Source organism: Bos mutus, chromosome 4 (assembly GCF_027580195.1).
Source record: "Bos mutus isolate GX-2022 chromosome 4, NWIPB_WYAK_1.1, whole genome shotgun sequence".
NCBI classification, from domain to species: domain Eukaryota; kingdom Metazoa; phylum Chordata; class Mammalia; order Artiodactyla; family Bovidae; genus Bos; species Bos mutus.
This window is the reverse complement of record NC_091620.1, coordinates 5,918,458-5,939,730: the sequence shown is the minus strand read 5'-3', so window position 1 is coordinate 5,939,730 and position 21,273 is coordinate 5,918,458. Positions and strand designations below refer to the sequence as shown.

General features: G+C 60.3%; 1 protein-coding gene and 1 long non-coding RNA gene across 2 annotated transcripts in view; one reads left to right on the top strand and one right to left on the bottom strand.

The window, feature by feature from the left end:
- PTPRN2 (protein tyrosine phosphatase receptor type N2) overlaps positions 1-21,273 on the top strand; it is a 605,862-nt gene that overhangs the window by 240,238 nt on the left and 344,351 nt on the right. The window contains exons 10-11 of the mRNA XM_070369001.1: positions 7,095-7,181; positions 10,438-10,517. Coding sequence (XP_070225102.1) covers positions 7,095-7,181; positions 10,438-10,517 — 167 coding nt within the window. The remainder of the gene's footprint in view (positions 1-7,094; positions 7,182-10,437; positions 10,518-21,273) is intronic.
- Positions 8,485-10,425, bottom strand: LOC138987586 (uncharacterized). Its single transcript, XR_011463931.1, has 3 exons — positions 9,787-10,425; positions 9,383-9,626; positions 8,485-9,009 (listed from the first exon to the last, which is right to left on the bottom strand). It is a non-coding gene; the product is annotated as an uncharacterized lncRNA (long non-coding RNA).

Here is a 21,273-nt window from a genome sequence, read left to right as displayed (position 1 = left end):
CTCTCTGAGGCTCACAGGGACCATGCCGCTGACCTCACTGCCTGCCTTGCCCTCACTCGTACATTTCCGGATGGGCGGGCAGGAGTCTGATCCTCCCCGTTTACGTTTTCACACTTGTCACAAACTGGGTGGATTCAAGACGTGTGAGGGGCAGGGTAGCCATCCCTGGTCCTCCCACGGTGATTTGAGAGTTATTTCAAGTCAGGCTGATGGCAGAAGACCACGGTGGACAGTGTGTGTAAGACAGAGAAGAGCCCCCATGCACGGCGGCTGAGCAGGCGCTGGGGCCCCCGATCCTGCACGGCAGCGACGCAGGTGCTGGAGCGCCGGCTGGCACGAGTCCTTCAGGGACCCCCAATCCTGCACAGGGGTCATCCCAGCTGCGGAGCCTGAGTTTGGGGAAGTGAACCCGTGGCCAGGAGCATGTGTAGAGGTCCTGCCCACCTCGAGTGGTTTGTGGATGAGGAAACCGAGGCATGGACCCTGTGAGCCCAGCAGCCTTCCTGTGGCTGCACTCCAGGGGCCCGGGAGGCGTCCCCACAGCCTGGGCTCAAGGACTCGGGAGCCCCGGTAACGGGACAGAGTCACGGGTCCCTGTCCGACTGGCTAGATGGGGGAGCAGGTTTGTGTTCCTCTTCCTCGTGCAGAGTTGAAACGCACACGAACAGGATGCTGACCCAGGCCCAGAGGCCCGGCCAGTCACCCACCCACTCCCCACTCTCCTGCTGCTCTGACACAAACCCCAACTATGGTGTCTCAGAGGCGTGCCGTGAAGTACCTCTAAAATAGCAGGATTCTTTCTTTCCAGCATACCATGATGCCACGTCACACCTGGAAAGGAGCCCAGATCCCTTACTATCATCACACGTGGAGCCCGTTCCCATGTCTGTGTCCAGAACTTGTGTGTCTGCTGGGTGACCTGGGAGGCAGAGGAGGTGCCCCTTATCGGTGGCTCTTTGCTCTGCGGTGGCCCAGGAGCCATGGGCTCATGTTCAGAGGGTTCTAGAGCTGGGCTGGGCCTTGCAGGCTGCTGTCGGCTGGAATTCTAGAAAGAACTGGAGGATATTTCACGTTGTCTGGGCTCTAACCATGGTGGTCGGGAAAATGAGAAAACGCCATTAAAGTGCAGTTATGACAGTGTCCCTTGGGCCCCAAACTTTCCAGGTCAGCGTGGCCACATCTGGCTGCCAGAAGGTGCCAGGAGGAACGGTGGTGTCAGGGGCTCTTGTGGTCTCTGACCGTGAGCCCCCTGCCCCCATTGGATCCTTCTGCTGCAGCAAAGGTCTGTCATTGGGGTGGGGTGGGCAGGGGACGGAAGCCCGGCCCGGCCCGCCAACCGGGCCTGAGCCTGGCCTCACCCTCTCTCTGTGCGTGGTCCCCACGCTGACTCCTGCCGGCGGCTCTGCAGCTCAGACTGGGAGCATGAGATGGAGCAGGCTCTTAGAGGGTTCTGGCGAAGTGGGAACCCTGTTCTCCTCTCGCTGAGCTGAGATGGTGGCAGGAGGGAGGTCACTGTAGACATGTGCGCCTGTGTGTGTGTCCCCAGTGTGCGCGCTGGCTCCTGTGTCTGTTCACCAGCATCTGTCGTCTGCTTATCTGGATCACCTGTACCTGTGTGTCTACAGCACGGGCCTGTCTGTGCCGACACGTCCGCGTCTACATCTGCACCCCCACTCACACCTGTTCCTGCATCTACACCCGCACCTGTATGTCTGCACGCACACCTGTATGTCCACACGCACATATGTATATTTATACACATCTTTATGTCTACACATACATCTGTATGTCTGCACGCACACCTGTATGTCTACACACACATCTGTATCATCTCTATCTGTATATACACCTGCACCTCAGTCTGTGTACACGCACACCTGTATGTCTGCACGCACATCTGTCTGTCTGCATGCACATTTGTATGTCTACACACACGTTATGTCTACACACATCCCTGTGTGTCTGCACGCACATCTGTATCGTCTCTGTCTACCTGCACCCACACCTGCGTGTATCCACACCTACCCCCGTGTCACCTACATCCATATCCACATCTGTATCTACCCAGCCATCGGCTTTGCTGTTGGATTTCCATAATCATCGGGAAAGTTTAGCTTTTCATCTTCAGTGGTGCCCTGAGCATCCACGGTAATCCCCACAGGCCCTCACCCTCTCACCCCTGCAACTGATTTTTTGCAAAGTGTGGTCTGTGTTATAAATGGGCTGAGACTAAATCTGCAAAGTTAAGAAGTTTAAATTCCACTTCTACATACAAAAGAGTAGGAAAGAGGGAGAAAATATGAAAAGATGAGATTTTCTTTGCTGTCAAAATAGTAGTAAGTCTGCAAACGAATAATGAAGCCAGAGGGAAAAGGGAAAACGGAAAACACTCTGTCCTGAGATGGCAAGTGTCCATTGGAAGTGCTGGCCCGTGGTCACATCAGGGTCGGTTTCAGGCTTCCGATGCTGGACGATCCCCCTTGGGGTCGGGAGGCACAGGCGGGTGCAGAGGTGCACAAAGGCCCCGCGTGACCCTCCCTGGGCAGGAGGAGGCTGGGGAGGGCGGTGCTCCCCGACACGCACTCCGCAGTCTGGGACACACGGTGTGTCTGGATCGCATCGTCGTGGAAGCAGGTGAGAGTGACCCTCTCAAGAAGAAAAAGGTCAATTTCCTTTAGCGGTACAAACTCCTAACAAAGCAGGTGTAGAGGGAACATCCTCAGCACAGTAAGGGCTGCAGCCACAAACCCCGGTAGCACCACACTCAACGGGGAAAGGCCGAAAGCTTTCTAAGATTGCACTACTGCTGACTGGCTCTGCAGTTACCATGAGGCTTACATAGAGCGTCTTACATTCACAGGTCTGTGTAGGTTGATAGCAACTTAACTCTGAATGCATACAAAAGCTTTACATTTTTGCATTACTCCCTTTTATGTTTTTGATTTCCATGCACTTTTTATAAAGATGACTCTAAGACATTTTGTACTTAGATTTGTATTAAGCATTTGGCAGATTTTTTTCCCCTGGAGAGTAAAATTGTTATGGAGACTATATTTGTGGAGAATATGTTTATTCAAATGTCCTATGGAGAAGATATTTACTAAAATTTTGAATATATTTATGTTGAGAAGCACAGTCTCATCTTGATGTTAAAAAATGATGTTGGAAAATAGCAGTTTTTTTCTTACAATTTTTTTTTTTTTTTACCTCTGAAGTTGATGGTTGTTAGCAGTCTTTTAGGAGAAGGCAATGGCAGCCCAATCCAGTACTCTGGCCTGGGAAATCCCATGGATGGAGGAGCTTGGTAGGCTACAGTCCGTGGGGTCTCAAAGAGTCGGTCATGACTGAGTGACTTCACTTTCACTTTTCACTTTCATGCACTGGAGAAGGAAATGGCAACCCACTCCATATTCTTGCCTGGAGAATCCCAGGAATGGGAGCCTGGTGGGCTGCCGTCTATGGGGTTGCACAGAGTCGGACACGACTGAAGTGACTTAGCAGCAGCAGCAGTCTTTTAAGGCTAATTTACTGAGTCGTTCAGGACTGTTAGAGACTCAGGTGAGTCTGCCTGTGTTCGGCCCTCATGGGAGTTCAGTTTGGCCCACAGGTTATCATGGGCTCACTCACCCCTGCTCTGAGAAGTGGGTCTTTGTTAGACTTCTGCAGGGAAGGAAGGTGGTGCACCCTGGAGCTGGAATTCTGAATTATCACCGTGCCCTCCACCTACATCCCTGTCCTTGTCAGAAGCATCACTCGTCTGCACTAGAGAGAATTCTTGTAGGTTAACGAAAATGCTAGCTACCTTGGAAGATGATTTTAAAAGATAAACATCATAATTTTTATAGAACAATCGGTGAATCCCATGAAAGTCTCATTTTATTGACTGATTTCAAGTATCTCAGCAAAAACGTTGGTATCGAGGCCGACTTGTTTTCGTGTTTTGTGATCCATCACTCAGTTAGTTTCCGACCTTTGGAGAATTTTTGAATAAACCGTGACATGTTCACAGTTGGGAAGTGAAGCAGCCGAAGCCCCGCCAGCCCTGGGATGCAGCACCCCCCGAGGTGGACGTCTGTGGGCGGGAGGGACAGACCGCTTGGAGGTGGATCTCATCTGTCTCAGAAGAGGCGGTGACACTAAGAAAAGAAGACGTGAGGGACTGCGGGAGCGGACGCGGTTCCGTCTGCTTGGGGTGGGGGAGCCTTGGGGTGGGGGAGCCTTGGAGTGGGGGGCGTGGTCTGGTGAGGGCGTGGTCAGTGGAGGGCGTGGTCTGGGTGAGGGTGTGGTCAGAGGGCGTGGTCTGGTGAGAGCATGGTCAGAGTGAGGGCGTGGCCAGGTGAGGGCGTGGCCAGAGGGCGTGGTCTGGTGGGGCGTGGTCTGGTGGGGGCGTGGTCCGGGGTGAGGGCGTGGCCTGGTGAGGGCGTGCGGGCAAGATGCGTGTCTGCCCCACAGTCCCGAAGCTGACACACCAGGGTGCACTTGACCCTTTCAGTTTGTGTCTTTCTTTGAGGATTTACTGGTAGTGTGATCTTCGGCACTGAATTTAATTTCTGGAGTCTCAGTTTCCACCTCTTTCAAGGGAGGTTAATACAGGCCCTTCCTTCCAGGTTTGTTGTGAGCAATGAATGAGATAATTTCCATAGAATCCCTTGTAGTTGAGGGCGGAGAGTTGCTTTTAAGTTCTCACTGGTCTTAATGTTTCTGAAAAGACCCTGATGCTGGGAAAGACTGAAGGCAGGAGGAGAAGGGGATGGCAGAAGATGAGATGGTTGGATGGCATCACTGACTCGATGGGCATGAGTTTGAGTAAACTCTGGGAGTTGGTGATGGACAGGGAGGCCTGGCGTGCTGCAGTCCATGGGGTCACAGAGTCGGACACTACCAAGCGACTGAACTGAATGTTTCTGACCCTCAGGTCATGGTCCCTAGTCTTTGTTTTGAGAATGGCCTCAACACTCCCCTGACAGACTTGGATTTCCTCATTTTGACCCAGTAGTGATCTAGGCTGTGCAGGGGTGGGGCGGCTGCCATGAGAATGGGGTGTGGCAGCCTCTCGCATGCTTCCTGTACGGGATTACGGGGCCCTTTCCCCGTTTTGCTGATGTACAGGCTCCCCAGCACACGCCTCGCTTAACGAGCAGGCTGTCTCAGGAAGGAAGAGGGGCCTTAGAAGGGAGGCCCCGCCAGCTCTTGACGGTGACCCTTCCTGCCCTGACGGCGTGGCAGGCGGAGCACCCGCTGCCACTCCCGCTCCGACCTCTGACCTCCGGCTGCTAGAAGCGCGCCGTCTCTGTTCCAGGCGGCAGGCGTCCAGGAGACCCCGCGGCAGGTGTCACAGTCGGGCCCTGGAAATTACAAGTGTCCGTCCAGTGATTTTTGAGATTGACTACAACTACTTTCTAAGGAAGTTCAGACCATGAAGTGACAGATGATGGCCACGTAGTTTAAAAACAAAAGAGAAATAATTGCGCGCTGGGTTTGAGTACAGTCGACAGCCTCTCATTTGTCTGACTTGAACAAGAATGGGGCCACCGTTGTCACGAGCCATTTGCCCTGCTTGCCCTGACAGTGCAGCAGGAGGGGCTGAGGTGTCCCCCTGCAGCTCCTGGGAAGTGTCTGTGTCTACAGGTGTGTGTGTGCACACCTGGGGAGTGGCCATGTCCGCAGGGGTATGTGTGCACACCTCGGGAGTGACTTCAGGGGTGTGTCTGTGTGTGCACACTGGGGGATGTCCTTGTCTACAGGGGTGTGTGTGTGCACACCTTGGGAGTGACTGCAGGGGTGTGTCTGTGTGTGCACACCTGGGGGATGTCCTTGTCTACAGGGGTGTGTGTGTGCACACCTCGGGAGTGACTGCAGGGGTGTGTCTGTGTGTGCACACCTGGGGAGTGTCCTTGTCTACAGGAGTGTGTGTGCATACCTTGGGAGTGTCTGCAGGGTCGTGTCTGTTTTTGCATACCTGGGGAATGTCCTTGTCTACAGGGGGGTGTGTGTGCACACCTTGGGACACACACCCGGGGAGTGTCTGTGTCCTCACGCATGTGTGTGCACACCCGGGAAGTGTCTGTGTCCACAGGGGCGTGTGTGCACACCCGGGGAATGTCTGTGTCCACAGGGGCATGTGTGCACACCCAGGGAGTGTCTGTGTCTGCAGGGGTGTGTGTGCACACCCGGGGAGTGTCTGTGTCCGCAGGGGTGTGTGTGCACACCCAGGGAGTGTCTGTGTCTTCAGAGGCGTGTGTGCACACCCAGGGAGTGTCTGTGTCCGCAGGGGTGTGTGTGCACACCCGGGGAATGTCTGTGTCCGTAGGGGCGTGTGTACACACCCAGGGAGTGTCTGTGTCCTCGGGTGTGTGTGCACACCGGGGAGTGTCTGTGTCCTCAGGGATCCGTGTGCACACCTGGTGCATCCGTGGCTGTCCTCAGTTGCCGCCTTCTGGGCTCAGCCCCACCACAGAGCCAGGGCTGCAGCTGTGGTTCTGTTCAGGGCAGCCGGTGGGAGGACTGTAGGGTAGCCACACATGCAGATGCACCACTTTTAAAACATTCTTATTTAAAACCTGGTGACATAAAAGCCTGTGGAGAGTGTGTCTGGGAGGTTTGGGGGTGTCATCCATCCTTGTTGCGTGGGTTCCCAGCCCTGAGGGTTACTCACTGTCTCAGGAAGCAGGATGGTGGGGGTGGGGGGGCAGTCCCCCATCGCAGAGGGACCAACCTGCTGCTCCCTGGGCCCATCTCACTCTCCAACACACCCATTCGCACTGTGTTGCTCCTCTTACTGGTTTAAAGTGCGGTGATTCATCCCGGCTGGAGAGACACTTGCTCCCAGCTGCCCCCTGCCCCACCCCAGGCCGAATAATGGAAATACAGGCAGGGCGGCTCTTGGATCAAAACGGGGTTGGGGCGCGGAGTCCCAGGGGGTGCGGGGTCGGGTTCCTCAGAGTGAGGGGGCGGGAGGGGGCGGGGCCCCATTCCTCGCAGTGAGGGGCTGGGGTCCGGGGTCCCCGTTCCTCACAGTGAGGGGGTGTGGGGGTCACGGAGCCCTGTTCCTCGAAGTGAGAAGCCCACCGGGTAACCCTGCCGTCTCCCCACAGCTCCCTGAGCCTGGACGAGGGCACGCAGGCGCTGGAGGGCGTGGCGCGGCTCCTGGAGGTGCCAGCGGGCGTCTTCACGGACGTTGAGTGAGTGCGGGTGGGGCTCGGGTGGCTCCTCCTTCTGAGTGTCCCTCCAGCAGGTTACCAGTGGGGTGTGTTCACTGTGCCACAGAGGCTGGTGCTGGAGGAAGAGAGGGGAGCATCTGGGGGGTCCGGTTAGCTCTGTAAGCGCAGCAGAAACCCGAGTGTCAGCAGGAGGGCGATCCCTAGAGGGCCCCGCTGACCCGGAACTCCCGGGGGCTCTGGATGGTGGGGCGGGCCCACCGCAGGTGTGCCAGGGCCTGGGGAACCACTGGGGCTCTGGATGGTAGGGGCGGGCCCACCGCAGGTGAGCCAGGGCCTGGGGCTGGCACCTGCAGTGTGCAGGCCCCAAGGAGTGGGCCCTGAAGTCCCCGAGTGCCCCAAGCCCGCCTCGCCCTCAGTGGGCTGGGTTTTAGAAAGAGCTGGTGACACGGAGGCCAGGGCTGGCACGTGACAGGTGCGTGGGTCTGGGGCCCAGCCCTGTTTCCTGATGGGACCGAGGCTGGGAAGAGCGTGAGGGGCCGTCGGAAATGCACTGGGGCCCGGGGCTCCGGTGGGAGGGGCGGGGTCTGTGGGATCCAGGGGGCGGGGGGGGGCCCTGGGGCTCTGGTGGGAGGGGCGGGGTCTGGGGGATCCAGGGGGCGGGGCGGGGCCCGGGGGGCTTCGGTGGGAGGGGCGGGGTCTGGGGGATCCAGGGGGAGGGGGGCCCTGGGGCTCTGGTGGGAGGGGAGAGGCAGGGCCACAAGGGCTCCAGGGGAAGGGGCGGGGTCTGGGGTCTCCAGTGGGAGGGGAGAGGCGGGCCCCAGCACTTCAGGAGGTGCAGCTTTGACCTGGTGCCTCCTCTCCGGCCCCTCACCTTGCTCTGCTCCTCACTTCTTGGCTCAGTCCCTCCCAGACACACCACCTCCAAGTCTGGGGGTATTGGGAGTTTTCCCGCCTTCAGAGGTGGGCTGGTTATCAGCTCAGCTCTTTTGTAAATACCACTTGCTGGGGTCTCTTTCTTGCTTGGTGAACGCAGGCCTCCTGCGTCCCCTGGGGGCCACAACGACGCCACTGCCCTCTTTCAGCCTCTGTCAGTCTTGGCCACAGCTCAAGGTCCTACCCCGAGGCCTCGCCCTGCCCTGGAGCCCCGAGCCAGCCCGCACATCTGTGCCTCGGGAGCCCGGGTCCTGCCCAGTTGATGCGGGGCCGGCACCTCTGGGTCTTTAATGCTGCACGCGTGTGGGGTGCATGTGGCATCCCAACGAGTCCTGTATGTCGCCCCCAGGACACAGCACGTGCGGGTCCACAGCACCTGCAGGGGTGACCGGGCAGGGCCCTGGAGGGGACGACCGCACGGCCGCAGGGGGTCTCTGCGTCGCGTTGCTGGCGCGGCAGATCGTGGCTCCTGGAGAGGTGTGGAGGGCGCCGCTTGGAGCGCTCTTTCAGGGCTGTGTTTCTGTGGAAGGACTAGTTATGCTTAATATGTTTTGTTAATGGCTCTGTAGCTGTCAAGTAAATTCCATTATATCTTACTACATCATTAGAGGCCATTAAGACGCCAACGGCATGCCGCTGTAATTATGCCGGCAGATGCCCGGCCACCGCTCTTATGGTTTTATAATCGAGTCCCGGCTGTCGATGGTGCCGATGGATGCGCTGCTCTGGGCTCTCGCCGGGCGGGTGGACAGGAGGCCGTCTGCTTACCGGATCCCCAGCCCGGGCCTTCAGCTGAGCCCGAGGCCAGCCCGGGCGGCCGGCGCTGCCTCAGCCTGACCGCTCCCCGAGTTTGCAGCAGGCCAGCAGGGTGCGGTCTACTGTCTGTGTGGTGTCCTGCGTGGTAGGAGGGCAGTTCCTGAAGACAGAGCGGGAATTCACCACCGGACTCGTCGGGAGGTCTCCTGTGTGCAGGCCCAAGGCTCCCTCCTGCAGGGGCCCGGCCCCCACCCTGCCCCTCCCTCCACGTGAGGACCCCTGGGGGAGGGAGGGTCCCCGAAGTCGAGTTTCAGTTTCCCGCTGCGGGGTCTGTGCTTATTTGCCCCTTATTGTCTCCCTGGCTACTTGAACCACCTCCCGTTTTACAGCTGAGCCTCCGGAGGCCTCGGAGCTTAAAAGGCTCAGCGGGGTGACAGGTGGTGACCTGGGACACGGACATGCAGATATTTATGTGCAGAGACTCCATGTGCCCACCCAGAAGAGCAGGTGCGGGGAGAGAGCCCTGAACTCACGCCGAGGCCAGCCGGGAGGTCGGATCTGCCTGGCACGGCTGGTCATCTTTCCTTCCTTTGCTGACGCCAGGGCAGAGCTCGGCCACATGGGGCTGGGCGGTCAGAGACGCGGAACCTCCCTTCACGGCATGCTGGGCTTTCCACGCTGGGCGGTCCCAGGGTCACTGTGTGCATGTCCTAAGGCCAAGTGTGCAGCATCCCAGGGTCACGTGTGTGCACGTCCCAGGGGCTTGCACATGGTGTCCTGGAAGGAAGGAAGGAAGGAGGGCGGGCCGTGGTGCTGCAGGTGAGGACAGGTGAATGAACCGCATGCTCTGTCTTTCGGGAACTAGGAGCGTCCACTAGATCTTCAGAGAACACTCTCAGCACCCAAGGGAAGGTTAGGTTTGGGGGGCCCTACTTACCTGGGACTCTCCAGATGTAGGTTAGAGTAGAAATGTCACCTCACTGGTCACCAGAAGAGCAGCTATCCTGAGGGCCCTCCTGGTGGCAAGGGCCACTGGCGTGGTTCCCGCTCCTGGCACACCAGCCCCTGGGGCGTGTCCAGGGGGTGACAGGCCAGGAGACGCGGAGCTGGGGGAGTCCTGATGGAAACAGCCTCCTGCCCCCCCAGACAGATCAGTTGTTTAAAAACGGACTCACTTTTCAAAGTCATGTTCAACAAAGTATTTAAAATGCTTTGAACAGTCTTGATAACTCCTGGCAAGCAGTCCCCTGCCAGTTATTTTTATACTGAGTAGTTCTTAAAGATTTCAATAAGTTTTCAAGAGAATTTTAAAAATACTTGTCTCTTTCCTGTCTGTTCTTGGCTTCTGTGGCTCCCTGGGGAACTGACTACTAAAACCTGTTTCCATAACAATTTTCTTTTTCCACACAGGAGTGTCTGCTGGTTACTGTTGGTTTATTGGGGTTGATTTGAATTTTTTTGTAAGAGCCCTGCCACATGTATTTCTAGAGTAGCAGAGCCTGTGGGCAGAGCCCCTAGGACCCAGGGTGGCCCTGGGATGTGTGGGGTGCCTGAGCAGTCCTGACGCCTCCTCAACGGTCTCTTCCAGGGTCGAGGGGCCAGCAGTGACCTTCAGGGTACGCGCCAACGCCCAGAATGTGACCGCAGCGGCGGCGGCGAAGGCGGCAGGTAAGGCTTCTGCGAGCGCTGTGCTGGGCACAGGATGCCCAGGTGTAGCACAGAGTGACTGTTTCAGCCAGCCTCAGCCAGTCCTGTGCGTCGCTAAGCATATAAACTACTTTAACGGAATTGACACTTCCTCCCAGGGTGCAGTGCAGCGCGGGTCCTGGGTGACTGAGGGACAGTTCCTGGCAGTTGAGGTGTCGTCATATTGTGTCTGTTAACTTAAAGTTTCTTTGTCCACTGACAGTAAACAGGCATAAAACAGTGGTAATGCCCCCTTTAGAGGAACAAACCCCAGGCCGTCTTGATCTCGGTCGCTGCTGGCTTGTACTTGCAGGGATTCTGGGGCCCTTGGTGGCGCTTGTTTGTTCAGAGTGATGATTGGGGGCCTCCCAGGTGGCGTTGGTGGCACACATCCCACCTGCCAATGCAGGAGACACAAGAGATGTGGGTTCCATCCCCGGGTGAGGATGCTCCCTGGAGGAGGAAATGGCAGCCCGCACCAGTATTCTTGCTGGAGGATCCCACAGACAGAGGAGCCTTGCAGGCCACAGCCCATGGAGCTGCAAAGAGTCAGACAAGACTGAAGCAACTTAGCACAATGATTCTGGGGACAAGAATTGTCGGTTAAATAATTCCTTGCACAGTTGTACCAGTTCCCATAAATCTGACAGATCTGCCTGTGGAGACTGAGCCTGCTCCCAGGCTTCATTCCACTGCGGGGGTGGAGCTCAGGGTGGACCGACCCGGCCGGGCAGTCTCCCCGTCCGGCAGAGCAGCCAAGCGGGCCCTGGGGAGCGGGCAGCAGACTCTGGTCTGAAGTCTCTGCGCCCAAGTGGCCACGGACCCCCTCGCTGCATGGACTGGCTTCATGCCCCTCCTTCCTCAGTACAAGAGGTTACTGAATATGCTTGAGTGGACTGGCTTCATGCCCCTCCTTCCTCAGTACAAGAGGTTACTGCATATGCTTGAGACCAAAACAAGCATCATTGTTTTACCCAGATATGCACTAATCGTTCCGTGAGTGGCAGTTCACCCCAGTACTGGGAAATGATACTTTCAGAACTGGATTTGTTGGAACCTAACGACAATATGAATGGAACGAAATGAAATGAAATCTTTTTATCTTTTTAGATTTGTGACCATGTACTTGTGACAATGGCCTTTCATTATTTTGTCGCTCTCTGGGGGAAGTGAGGTTGACTGTTTGAAACCTGGCGTCTTGGTTTTGTCTCATGTGTCCGTGTCAGGCGTGGAGAGGGAACGGCACCTGTGGCTTGAGCGTTGTCACGGCCTCTAAACTCAGATGTCTACATCACACCAGCGTGCCCGTGAGCCAGCGTGGGGTGCCGGCCGCCGTGTGTCCTGCAGGCCCTGCAGGCTGGGCAATGACACCTGTAGTTTTAAAAACGTGGCTCCTTTTTATATTTTAAGTACTTTCATGATGTTCTGAACGTACTTGATGCTATAAGGGAAGGACTACAGAGAATTAGCCTGTGACCACAGGATCGTAGTATTTGGTGCTGAAATACCAAACTGCACAGTCAGCTTGACCCCCTCCGACTTGCGGGCATGTCTGTGGTCACTGGCAGACGAGGCCTTCCACCGGTACAGAGTCCACACGGGGGTGGACTTGATCCCATGCTATCAGGGAGGTTAGAGCCCTGCTCGGGAGGTTCCTGATATAAGTGGATTGATCCCATGCTGTGAGGGAGGTTAGAGCCCCGCTCGGGAGGTTCCTGTGATGACATGTGGTGCTGCTCCCTCTTCATACTTATATGATGATGAAATTGCTTCTGTTTTGAAAGACTTGAAGGCGCTTCTGTAATGAGGCTCCTCTCTCATCCTCAGCCCCAGGCAGGTATTGGGGCTCCTTGTTCATGTCTTCACCACTGCTGGAGCCCCCGCGGAGCGGATGGGGGGACGGAGGCCACTGCTGGAGCCCCCACGGAGCAGATGGGAGGGGGACGGGGGACCTTCAGGGCTGGGGCCTCACTTTCCTCCTGGAATCCTGGTCAGGTGTTGGATGCCGTCAGGGCCGAGGGCTGTCCATGGGCCCCGTCGCTCTGGACCGAATGCTGACACAGGTGACCCTGTGGAGGGGGAGGTGGAGTCGGGGACGGCAGTGGGGACCAGCTCAGGGCTCCTGGAGGTCAGGCCCGTGCAGGTCCTGGGCGCTGCAGCCCTGCCGGGGCTGGGCACATGGACCCTGGCTGGCACGCCTCGGGCCCAGTCACGTGTGGGTGCGGAACTGGGGCATGGGGAGGGGCTGGCGTAGCTTCAGGGTGTCCACGCCAAGGATGCTGAGCCTTGCTGTCTCTGAGGGCCCAGGCGTCTCCTGGAGATGCCTTCAGTCGAGGCCAGTCCCCCCCTTAGGGATCGTTCGTCGGTACCAATGTGGTTCGGTCGCGCCAGGCCCTGTGCGGGCCGGGGTGTGCTGCGGTCTGACCGAACAGAGACTCGGCCCTGGTGAGGGTGCAGCCCCGCGGGGGAGGCGAGGAGAGGGCAATGTGGAGCATAAAGCAACACCGTGTGGCTGGGGACGCAGCGTGCGCTGTGTGTGATCGGCGAGGTATCAGTTATGCGAGGGAGCCTCACACGTAACATCACGTAATGTAGTGACGCTGTTCCGTGACTGCACAGCGTTGCCCGACGTGCTGTATAACACGTGGAGAGTGTGGCACGGGGCGTGGCATGGCGTGGCGTGGCGAGTGGCAGCGTGCGGTGGTGAAGCGCGGGGCCCTGTGCTGTCGTGTGGCGCCCATCGCATCGTGTCAGGACACGGAGAGGGTTCTGAAAAGACACCAGGCCACAGTGGGCCTGGACAGATGCCGGCCAGCCGAGGCCGGGGCTGCCAGGCACCGGGGGGCTGGGGCTGCGCTGCTCGGGGACACGGTGGGGAGGCCGGGTCAGGAGGCTCAGGGAGACGGTGGGGAGGCCGGGTCGGGCGGCCGGGGAGACGGCGGGGAGGCCGGGTCAGGAGGCTCGGGGAGACGGCGGGGAGGCCAGGTCAGGAGACTCGGGGAGACGGTGGGGAGGCCGGGTCAGGAGGCTCGGGGAGACGGCGGGGAGGCCGGGTCGGGCGGCCGGGGAGACGGCGGGGAGGCCGGGTCAGGAGGCTCGGGGAGACGACGGGGAGGCCGGGTCGGGCGGCCAGGGACTCGCCATGCTGGGCTTGGGCCCCCGGGGACGAGCAGCCGGGTGTCTGCGTGGGTGGCCAGGCCTGACTGGGAGCCGGCAGCGTGGCACCCAGCCCATCCTGGAGCCATCTGTGGTGTCCAGGCGGGTTTTGTAGTCTCGCCTTCATTGGCCCCTCACCTTCCTTCTCTTTCTGGCTCTGTGCTGAGTGCCACGGGCCACAGAGAACCAGACAGAACCACCCTTGTCTTCACTGGGCCTGCAAAGAGACGTTTGGGCCCAGACATCCTGAAGAGGCAGGGAGGGCGTCCTGGAGGAGGCAGCCTGAGGAGAGAGCACTGGGGCTTCACGGGCGACGGTGGGGTGGGACCTGCAGTGTTAACTGTGATACCCGAGACTTCGGACAGCTCCCGGTTTCCGCGTGAGGGACATCCGGTGGGTGGGGTGGCCTGGCGGGGAGATGGGAAACACTCTCGAGGCATTTGGGTGATGGGGCCTCGCGTCACGGGTGGGACATGATGGCATCATGGATGAGCTCGGTGCCGAGGAGCTGGCTGTGGGCCCTGGAGACACGGCTGGCGTGTGCTGGCATGCGGGAAGTGCCCAGGCCGAGGGCCCCTTCTCCGGCTGGGCCTGCTGGAGGGGAGCTTGTCAGGGAGGCAGGAGGCGCCGTGCGGACGGGCGCGTGCAGTCTGGCCGTGTTCTCTGGGGCCTCGAGTCTCTGAGATGAGATATGTCCATGTGGCTGGAGAGAGGCGGCCCCTGTGGGTGAGCAGGTGCCCAGCAGGGTCTGCGTTGAGGCTCGCAGCCTAGCCCTGCCAGGCTCCACTGGCGCCGGGCAGGGGAGCCTGGGCCCATGTGGGAGTGGGGCTTCCTTCCTGACACGAGGTGATGCTCAGGTCTTTGATTCTCAAATCGTTCCGATGCGGTAACTTCAGAAGCCCTGTGACGCCCAGCTAGTAACATCTAACGGAGTCTTCCCACGGGCGCGTCGGCGTCAGCAGTCCACCCGCTTTCTCCCGGCCTTACCCGCAGCGCTCAGCCCGCCTGGTCACCTGGCTGGCCGGGGCAGGGCCTGCGGATGTTGACCCCCTTTCTCCTGGCCTTACCCGCAGCGCTCAGCCCGCCTGGTCACCTGGCTGGCCGGGGCAGGGCCTGCGGATGTTGGGACGAGCGACAGGGAGAAGCGCCGCCTGCTGAAGGCCTGCGGGGAGGGGGCCGGGGTCCCGGCCTTGGGGGCCAGCCTGAGTCTGTGGCGCTCGGCAGGAGGCCCTGGGGAGCTGGTGGGGATGGTGGGCACAGGCGGGTCTCGCTGTCAGGCTGCTGCGGCCAAGGCTGCCTCCCGGGGCTGGCTCCCGCCACTCGCTCATTTCCTCCCGCATAGCAGCCCTGATGCTCTGACAGCCATTCCTGAAAGTGAACTTCTAATTCACAAGGCACGCCGTACCCCAGGTTCACAGGTCACGCTGGTACCCCAAGTCCACACAGTTCACAAGACACGCTGCACCCCAAGTCCATGTATCTCACAGGGCATTCTGGTACCCCAGTCCATCTAACTCACAGTGGACACTGACACCCCCAAATCCATCTAACTCACAGGGGACGTTGGAACCCCCGTCATCTGGCCCTGAGACACAACTCTGTGATAACTCAGCGTGTGCCTCGGGGCATGAGGGTGACACTGTGCGTGGCTGTGCTATGGGACCACACTCTCGGGGTGACGCTGAATGTGTGAGACGCAGATCAGTCAGCAAACGAGTCGCCCGTGGTCCGCAGGGTGAGGGCGGCCGCCCACGGAAGAGCCGGGAAGCAGGCCCACAGGGTCGGAGCCCTGGGGCTGATCCAGGTGCTTGTACGGCGGTTCCTTTCTCCTCTGAAGACGGTTTGCTCTTGGTCAACACCTCACATTATTACAATTGCACAGTCAGAAAAAGCCAACTCAAAATGAAAAGTCTTCAGCAAAAGCAGCGATAGGCTTCCCTCCCGCGGGATGAAGCAGCACAGGTAGTCTCTCAGCGTCGCAAGCAGCCCCACGTCCTCGGGGAGGCAGCTCGAGCTTGCCAGGGGAGACCCGGCGGTGGTGAGCCAGCGCAGCCGTCCCCGCCCGCGACAGCAGCCTCATCCTGCGGGGCTCACCCGGCGCGGTGACCCCCGGACCTGTGCCTGGGCGTGGGCAGCGGCGCCGTCTGCGAGCCTTCCCACGGGGCGCCAGCTCCTTCTCCTGGCTGCCGAGCCTGGAGCAGGGCGCGGGTGTGCACCCTCTGTGACCTTAGGGCCCTCGGCAGGGGGGGCAGACCGCGGGGCTGACACGCACAGCCAGTTTTCCCCCGCCTCCTTGTTGCCTTCCCTTGAATGTCCCGGGGTGAAAGTGAGGGTCGGGCGGGGCCCAGCGCCCCTGCTGGGGTCGGGGGGGGCCTGCTCTTGGGCTCTGCCCAGCCAGGCACCCACTGTCCTGCCCACCGTCCACTGGGAGGCCGCCAGCCCTCCCTGCCCCTGCCAGCTCTTCCCCCAGCCCCCCCGGAGCCACTCGACCATGTCTGCAGCCCATCCTCCCCAGGGCAGCCAGACAGAGGGTGGGCAGTGCGGAGCGGGCCCATGCAGAGACAGGGCCCCGGCCACAGGGGCCCGCAGAGCCGGGTGCCCGAAACGAGGCTGCCGGGCAGGCAGAGCTGGATGGGGCCTCCCTCCTCGGGTCGGTTACAAGCGTCCCCCCGACCACCGACCACCGTGGGGCCTCTGAGCAGACGTAGGAGTGGACCTCAGGCCTCTGCCTGGACCGGCACCCGGACTCGGAGCACAGACGCGGGCAGCTGGTGAGGCCTGGGGGCTGGCAGGCTGGACGGAGGGGCAGAAACGCCGGGCGAACGGCGCACAGGCTCCCAGGTTTGTCAGCAGGCACATCCGGGGGGGTGTCAGTCCAGGGTGCTGCCTGCCATGGGGCCCCCATGGTCTCTGGCTGCTGGAGAGCTGTGCTGCCCAACAGGCCTCTCCCACCAGCCACGGGAGGTGTTCAGAAACGTCAGTCAGCTCAAGACTGCATCTCAGAGTGATTCCACATCTAAGACTAGACGCAGGGGGCGGTGCGGACGTGAGCCCCGCACAGCCCGACGGAGGGTCCACTCCCCCGAGCCGCCCCGGAGCGGGGCACCCACCGCCGTCGTCCTTCCTTGAGTGGTGGGTTTCCTCCTGGTTCTCAGGGTGCGGACTGGCCGCAGCAGCCCTGAGTGGAACAGGTGGCACTGTGGGGCAGGCGGGCCCCGTGGGGCAGGGGGCTCCCTGTGGGGCGGGAGGCCGTGTGGGGCAGGGGTCCCATGGGGCAGGGGCTCCTCCCCAGGTGCTCCCCATCCAAGGACCCCATCCAAGCCCCCTTCCAGCTGGCATCCTCCCCACAGGGCCGCATGCTCGCGCTGGGGGTTCCTCAAATCCTCCGCTGGGCTCACACACCCTTTCCATGAAGAAAAGCTTCCTTACGGCGGCCTCCGGAATGCGCCTCTGTTCTGTATGAATGTTCTTCTTTGACCACATTAAACACGTTTAGCCCCTTTGGTGGTGGTTTAGTTGCTAAGTCGTGTTCAACTCTCGAAATCCCGTGGACTGTAGCCCGCCAGGCTCCTCTGTCCATGGGATTCTCTAGGCAAGAATCCTGGAGTGGGTTGCCTGCCCTCTCCCAGGGGCTGTTCCCGACCCAGGGATCAGGCCTGGGTCCCTGCACTGCGGGCGGGTTCTTGGCCACTGAGCCCCCGGGGAGGCCCTGCTCCAGTCTGTAACGCAGCTCACCGGGCAGCATGTCTGCATCTGGGCACGGTGCTTCTCTCTCCGGAAAGCCCACTGGGGCAGAAGATGCGACTTTCTCTCTTCCTTTGGAATTCTCTCTTCTCCTCTGTCCCACTCGCTAGCGACCCTCCCCCAGAGCCACCCAGCATCACAGGCCCCCTGCTGCCCTCTCCTGTGGGGACTCCCAGAGCTGCCGCAGTGCTGGCCCTGAGCCCACGGGCACCGCTCTGTCAGGTCCTGAGTGGGTAGGAACGGAGCAGGGTTAACAGCCGCCCACAACGTCTGTCCCCGTCCAGGAATAGCCAGGACCCTGGACTTAGCGGGAGGACTGGGCCGCCAGCTGGCCGTGCCTCTGTGGCAGGTCCCCAACAGAGATCAGAGACCCCGGGGGTGAGGACACCTGCTCCCAGTGGGCAGGACCAGCTCTCCCCCAGGTCTGGTGGTGAAGGAATGGCTGAACCATTTCATCAGTTTAAGAATCTCCCCCAAATCACTCGCAGACCCCTTAGTCACTGATTTTGGAGGAATCTAGCGAGGGCTGTCCGTTCTTCCTTAACTTTCAAAGCCCAATTTCCAGACTCCGTTTTTGCTCCCTTCTGAAGAGAAAGTCGGAAACCAGGGGACAAGCGACCAGGAGGTCAGAGATCACTTACGTTAGAAGATGCTGCACCTGCTCCTTGGCATCGTTCCCACGTTCATGCCGCTGTCTGCGAGAACGTCCTTCCTCTGAACCAGCCCCTCTATTTCTCTGCCCGGGACTCTCTGATCAGAGGTCGAGCGTCCACCCCCAACAGGCCCGTCCAAGGCAGCTTCTGATGCAGGTGGGGACCCTTCTGCCAGAGATGGAGAGAGGCTTGCACGTGTCTTCATGCCTGCCCTTTGCACGAGTGATGCCCGCTCCAGGCCCTTGCTCCCTCGCGCCAGGCACTCACAGCAGAAGCAAACTTCAGCCTTTGTGTTTGGAGCTGGCTGTGCCCGCGAGCTGTTTAGGGAGGCCTGGAAGCCGTGTCCAAGTTCAGTGTGTTTTGACATGTAAATTCACACGAGGCATATTTAATCAGTCACAGTGATACGCTAATTGGATTCATCTGTGGACTGAACGAGACACACATTTGAAGAAAAATGAAGAGAACACATTGCCAGCTGAGACAGTTTGTAACCAGTGCTCTGCATCATCAAAGTGCGAGAAGGCCAAGGCGCCAGGTACGTGTGGGGCCTCGGCCGCGTGTCCTGCCTCACGGCGCGCAGCGGGGCTGTGACGCTGTCCGCGGTGCTGAGTTTAGGAGCCCTGGGGCGCCTGACACCCCGGAGACCCAGGAGTCCATGATGGAGTGTGTGTGTGAGCACAGCCGGAGACACTGTGCAGAGCATGGGCATGAGTGTGCAAACCCAAGTGCGGGCATGTGCGAGTGTGCAAGCACCAGTGTGCAGGCCCACAGAAGTGGAGAGGAGGGGGTGTCACCGCCTGTCCCAGCGTCTCCCTGGCTCAGATGGGGCTCCTGCCCTCCACATACGTGTAGCGTGTTCAGAGGGGCCTGGGGTCCCCCTCAGGGAGGTGCACGGGGGCCGCGGGTGATCTGCCTGCATCTGGCTCGGGGGTGACAGTGACTGCCCTTGCCCCTCTCAGCACGCCCTCCTGTGCCACCGTGGGCACCCTGCTTACCATCACGTCTGCCTCGTGTCCTTTCACACAGGCAGAGGGAGGCTGGAGCTCTCAGGCATGAGGGCCCCTGGGCCCGGGTGCCCCATGGGGGCAGCATCTCCGGGTCCCACCCTCCCGTCCTTACCAGCCCCCCCGCACACGACCGCAGGTGGGGGCTTACCGCGCTTTCCCCTGCAGCAGAGGGCAGGGCGAAACTTACCCCGCGAAGCCGTGGTGCACAGGGAGGGTCAGTGCAGCCGGTTGGAGCCGGGTTGGCGGGGCCTCTGCTGTGTTGAGTGTCTTTTTGCAGGAACAGGGGTGCATGAGCGATGAGTAGGCTTTCCCTTTCTGGTGGGCAGGCACTCAGCAAACAGACTCACCCAGCCAGGAGCAGGCAAGCAGGGTGGTGGGGGGTCAGGGTGGGGCGGGGTCTGGGCCATTCTCCACAGGGGATGCCTCTGAACCCTGTGGAGGAAGGAGCCCAGCCTGGCTGCGGAGACCAGGAGGGTGTGCGGGGGGAGGGGGGGGCCTTAGGGGTGGGAAGCAAGAGGCCAAGAAGCAGGTGCATAGCCTGTGGGTGGTGGGGATGCCCGGGGAGAGGGCCTTGGGCCGGTTCTCCATCCCCAGAGGACCCGGAGCAGCAGGAGCTTCTGGAGTGGTCGGCTCCCGGCCCGCGGGGTGAGTCATGCAGGCAGGTCAGGGTTGCTGCCCGATTCCTTTCTCTGGTTGAGCGAGAGGGCACGTGTGGGCGTGGTGCCCCGGTAGTGACCATGGGGTGTGGGGCAGGGCTTTTACTTCCATTCAGAGAGGACAGGAATAGAAGCATGATTGCTGCAAAACACGCGTGATTCATGAAAACCTGCGTTCTGGGTGGTTCTACTCTTCAGAATGATTCTGTGCGGTTTTCACCGTGACTCCTCTCAGGCGATTTAAGCCGTGGTTTGCGGGGACAGTCTTCCCAGGGATGCGCTTGCTCCAGGTCTGGGCAGCCGCTGGGGCGTTCGCAGGGGTTCCTCGGCGCACTAACTCCTGGGCCCGGGAGGTGGCCGGGCACCAAGAGTCTGCCCGGAAGCGAGGAGTCGCCCGGCTGTGCGGGTAAGCCTGAGCCGGGCGCTCAGGGCTCAGCCGCAGGTTGAGCCCCAGGCCTGCTGGGGCGGCCGTTTGAGGGTCTCCGTGAGCAGGCGCAGACGGGGCAGCGACCGCCAGGGAAGCTGAGGGCCACGGGAGCTGAGACAGTGGCCGGGAGGCGGCGGGGGCGGCCGGCTGAGGGCGAGGAGGTGGGCAGGCGGCAGTCCCGGGAGCGGCCGGGCCCCGCGTGGGCCGGCAAGACGTTGGGGCCTGGGCCCTGGCAAGAGGGCACCTGCGCTGCCTGCTTCACCCACCCCGGCCCCCAGCGCAGCCTCCTTTATCCCCTGTGGCTCAGGGGCGTCTAGGCGGCCCGGTGTCCTGCGGAGTCCCGCCGTCCGTAGCTCCGCCCCTCGTCCCGGCTCCCCTTCCGGCTCCGCCTCTATTCCCGGGCCCTCCCGGTGCTGCTCTCGGTGGGATCACTGTGCTGGGCGCAGGCAGGCGGGATGCTCCAGCCCCTCCCGGGCTCCCCGCGCACCTCGGACCTCTCTCTCTTTCTCGTGAGCGTCCGCACGGCTGACCCGGGCCGGCCCCACGGGTGATTCGGGGTGCCTCCCCAGCGTTTGCGTGCACGGTCTTTACCGCTGGAAGGTGGAAAAATGGAAATCCGAAGAATGCAAACATCTTTCCAGTTTTCTTTATTAAAAATAAAAGCAATTATTTCTGCAGCCACTTGGAGCCGCCTGACACGGAGGCTGGCTCAGCTTCCCTTGTTCTCCGCGTCTTCGCCAGAAATAGACGCTGGTGCTGCAGTCCAGGTTTCTGAAAAGCCTCAGCTCTTGCGAGGCGGGTCCACACCCCGAGCTGTGCGTTCGGGTGGTTTCAGCGTGAGCCGCTGGTGGATGTTGGGGTCGGTGCTCGGGTGTGGGCCTGGCACCGGGCATTCGACAGGAGGCCCCTTTGGTTCTGAACGCGGGAGGTGTGGTCGGAAGTCGCCCTACAGGGCTCATCTCCTGTGGTCCTGCTTCTCCTCTCGGCTCCTGCCCGCCCCACTGAGAGGGAAGGGCGGCCCCGGTCTCCTCCTCAGGGCTTCCTCTACTTAAGCCGAACGTCTGGAGGCTTGTGTGCGGCACAGGAAACCTT